This window comes from Branchiostoma belcheri, unplaced genomic scaffold (assembly GCF_001625305.1).
Source record: "Branchiostoma belcheri isolate BF01 breed outbred unplaced genomic scaffold, Haploidv18h27 scaffold135, whole genome shotgun sequence".
Taxonomy (NCBI): domain Eukaryota; kingdom Metazoa; phylum Chordata; class Leptocardii; order Amphioxiformes; family Branchiostomatidae; genus Branchiostoma; species Branchiostoma belcheri.
The window spans coordinates 617,122-621,611 of record NW_017802769.1 but is presented as its reverse complement, the minus strand read 5'-3'; the positions used below and the strand labels follow the sequence as shown (position 1 = coordinate 621,611).

At 41.3% G+C, this 4,490-nt stretch overlaps 1 protein-coding gene across 1 annotated transcript in view; it reads left to right on the top strand.

Annotated features, from left to right (window-relative positions):
* Positions 1-1,863: 1,863 nt before the first annotated feature.
* The window catches only part of LOC109464271 (phospholipase A2-like), a 3,786-nt gene continuing 1,159 nt past the window's right edge, over positions 1,864-4,490 (top strand). Inside the window, exons 1-4 of the mRNA XM_019761219.1 lie at positions 1,864-2,009; positions 2,689-2,731; positions 2,908-3,027; positions 4,008-4,141. Of these exons, the coding sequence (XP_019616778.1) occupies positions 1,971-2,009; positions 2,689-2,731; positions 2,908-3,027; positions 4,008-4,141 (336 nt within the window). The 5' untranslated portion in view covers positions 1,864-1,970. The remainder of the gene's footprint in view (positions 2,010-2,688; positions 2,732-2,907; positions 3,028-4,007; positions 4,142-4,490) is intronic.

The window sequence follows — 4,490 nt, the reverse complement described above, 5'->3', positions numbered from 1 at the left end:
GCAAGCAACTAGGGGGCTCAAACTCATGTCACTTTATCCCCAGCACAAGAGCTATCTACCATCTAAATTTCGTCACCCTAGCATGTCTGGATCATGAGATATCAAAACCGGAAGTTCTGCTGCAGTACCATGACAAGCCGCCAGGTGGCCCAAAATCTAATCATTTTGAGGTCTCATCAAGACCTACCCACCTACCAAGTATCAAGACAATCCATCAAGACCTTCTCAAGTTATCGTGTTGACAGACACACACACACACACATACACGAACGCCCCTGAAAACATAACCTTCTTGGCGAAGGTAATGAGCTTACTCATTGACATTTCGTATGTCAAACTCGACAACGATTTTACTGCAACTATCAAATATCATTTTCTGATTATTTACTAAAATTGTTTGATAACAGGTTATAGAAAATTACAAATTCTTTTCACCAGACAGAAACAAAGTTTAAGTCTTGTCCGTAGGAAGACGGCTGATTGTTGCAGAATACATGCACAGCTATCCCAAGAATGCTCTAATTATGGAATTGTGCGGCACATGTTTGTGACCTGGCCCTTCTAAAACTGTTGAGCAATGGAGTTACATTTATCGGCAATGTACAACATAGAAAAGTAAATGAAACATGAAACAAATTTACCTACCCGATGAACCAACTGAAGAAAGCAACGACTATAGAGAATTCAATGTCTCTTGTCTGTACCCCGTGACGGAAAACTTATACATTCCGTGTTATACTGGGAACTACTTCCAAATTCCCATCTATAATACATTTTGCACAATTTGTCCACCAATATTTTGTTGGGTTTTATCGTGTTCGAATAACTTGCCAATTACTTACTACTTTGCATAGTGTACTAGTGTGTGCGTGGTACAATAAACTGTACATGTAGCGTGTGCTGTAAATAATTTATAATGAAAACAGACGGATAAACTACAGGAATCTTCGGTGTACGTGTCAGTTCGTTAGCCTGACTGCCATGGCGCCAGTCATGCTCTCTCGGTCATTATAACTTTATTCTATTCGACACAACAAAAGTACACCGGCTTTCGTCAGATATTTAACTACATGTCGACAGACAGACAGATACGTGGATGTAATAAAATTGACCTACGTACAATACAATACAATACAATACAATACAATATATGAATCAACTTATACTACTTGTTCTAAGGTCTAAACATTTTTGATAGATTTATAACTTATTATTATTCGACATACCAAAAATCATGACGGTTTTTAAGTTATCCTCTCTTGAAGATTTTTTAACAAACCGTCCTGCAGTTCCAGAACTGAGGGCTTAAACTCACGTGACTTCTTTCCGATCACAAGAGCTACCTACCATCCAAAATTCATCACCCTAGCATGTACAGATGGCGAGATGTCAAAACCGGAAGTTACGATGCAGTACCAAGGGAAGCCGCTAGGGGGCCCAAAATCTAATCATTTTGAAGTCTCATCAAGACCTACCCATCTACCACATACACACACACGCACGCACGTACGCACGCACACACACACACGCACGCACGCACGCACGCACGCACGCACACACACACACACACACACAGACACACACACACACAGACACACACACACACACACGAACGCCTACGAAAACATAACATTCATGGCGAAGGTAATGAATAATAACCTCAATGACATGTCATGGAGGTTATTACGATCGTGATCGAAGCTAGGGTGATAATTATAAAGTTGAAGGCCAGGCTTGGCAAGAAGTTGCGCGTTTGTTCGTCAGGGGTAGAACAGGTGACTGTGTACATGTATGCACGGATGCGGAATGTTGACTCTTACAATCTATCGCACAAACACAGATGAGCAAATTCTCACGGAAAGATCTATCGGTGTGCCGCGCACGTAGTTCACATCGTCACGTCCTACGAAAGTAAGACAGATCACTACTTATTTCTCTGGCGAGGTCCGCGAGCAAGCCACATTTTCACCATGCTGACCGTTCTGGTTGCTGTAGCACTTTGTGGAATGGTGAGTGAGAAATTTGAGAGTTTAACGCAGAAAATCCCAAGCAGATGTCGTATGATACCATAATACCGAAAGCACTAAATGGCAGTGATGACGTTGTTGTAGTGGTAGTGGTGTGCCATACGGTACGAGAGCTAAATTCTTTCAATGAATTGCTTACTCAGAATGTGGGTATAAACTGTTTAAATTAACTAGTAAATTATGGGCAATCAAATGACAAAGTTGGCCAACATTGAACTATAAAAACCACTACAGGAATCTATAAACTGTTTAAATTTTAAAACTAGTAAATTAGGGGTAATCAAATGACAAAATTGGCCAACTTTGAACATTGAACTATAAAAACCACTGTTTGGACATCGTACATCAGACAAGATGGCGCACTGATATGTAGTGTTTTGAGCAAAGAAGTTTGACATGTTGACAATGGACCCTATCGGACGCTTCGTCGGATACAATGGGGAGAAAGAGTACGGCGCTAGCGCTGTTACAACAAAATGAGCTCGAGGGCTAGAGGTGAGCCGGTAACGTCCAGGACACCATTAAAGTGCACACAGTGATCTAGCATCTCACTAGTCAAGTTTCGACTCAGCACAGCTAGCATGGTGTAGAATGGTATTTTTTCCCCAGGTCATTATATTAATAATATTAATATTAATGTGAAAGTTGATTTGTGTTTCAGGCGTCAGCCACACCACAAACAAAGTTCGCAATTAACTACCCAGGTAAGTTAAAATCAGCAGTAGCCACTTTTGTGTTGCCAAAATGATTAACGTGTTGCTACAGTACAGTTGGCAATTTCCCGCTACATATTTGCATTGCCTTGCAGAATTTCATTTTAAAACGCAGAGATCTCTTCATATTCTATGCACACCAGAGCTGAGTTGTACGTAATTTGCAGGTACTCTGTGGTGCGGTACCGGCACCCCTAACGCGGACCCGTACGAGCCTCAACTCGGGAACCCTCCTAGCGTGGACCGCTGCTGTCTCGGACACTACCTCTGCCCCGACTACATCCCAGGTAAGTACACGCTCCTGAAAGACACCACACATCCCTGTAGACTGTTCCTGCCCCCAGTGGTTCAGACACCCTACAACCTACGCCGCCGTACTCGACTGAAACCACCACTCAGCAGATCAAATAGACACAAAAACTCTTTCATACCCAGAACTCTTTCGTCAATGTAAAGCCCGCGAAATCTTTGTGCTTGTGTTGTATATTTAATGTTGAGAGATTTTAACAATATCGGAAATTCGCTGTCTTTTTCAACTAATGGTATTTCAAATGTAATGTTTTTTATGAATGAAATGTAAAATCAACCCAATTTAGTCTTGTCAAAGACTACAAAGTTGATTGCTTAATAAAGTTTACAAGTTTACAAGTTACGCTCAGTACCTATCTGTATCTGTATCTGTATAGCCGGTATAACCGCGCGTACGTACGGCTTAACACATCAGCCTCGTAGCTAGATAAGCTGAAATGCATTCCAATGCATTTGTTGACTAATACTTTAACATTAGTACACATGTATTATGTTAAGAAATGCAGGAAAAACGCAGATATCTCAGATTAGTACTTCCTAATCAAAGAAAAAGTTATCATGAACGTAATTTACTAATATTAGTAGTATAGATCAAAAGCGACTTCTAGCAGCCGTTAAAATTATTGCAGCAATTTTTGCCGTGCATGTAAATCTTGCTCTATACTTAGTATACTACTATAACGTTATATGATGAAATATTCATACAATAGATGGAATATTCTGAGCGTTTGTGAAGATTCCACATTTGACGCATCCAAGTAATAAGCAATTTCAAGTTCTAACGTGTGGAACTTAAAAGTTATACATACGTTAAAGTTTGTTTATTATGAAAATTAGACACCAACAGTTACTAATAATATTGCTTGGCAGAGGCATGGGGTCATCGAACTCATGGGTGATCTTTTTTCCTCTTCACACACTACTTCCCTCTGTCATTGACAATCTTTTTCTCCTGCAGCTTGGGCTGAAAAGTACGGCATGACGAACATGCGTCCCCACACCATCACCAGCTGTGACTGTGGCCGGACCCTGTACGCCTGTCTGCAGGACGAGTACTATGATAACCCGGCCGTGCAGACGGAAGCTGAGGCGGTAAGCTGGTACCATCTTCAAAGGACCATGCCAGTAGCCAGGATTTTGAATGGGGGGGGGGGGTTCTTCCCACTGCTTGGGGGACCTCGAGCGCCGAAGGCGCGAGGTTCCTAGGGGGGTCTGGGGGCATGCTCCCCCGAAAAATTTTGAAAAATGAACCTTCTAAAATGGCAATTCGTGCATTTTTGAGAGGATTTCCAAGAAAATCAGAGATAAATTTTTATTCAATGACAAAAGGAGCAGTTTTTCTACGATTCCAGTCCATCTTTTAAAGAAAAATCTTGGACCTTTACATAAAATGTGGACCTTTACATAAAATGTGGACCAAAAAGTGGACCTCTGAGCCTTG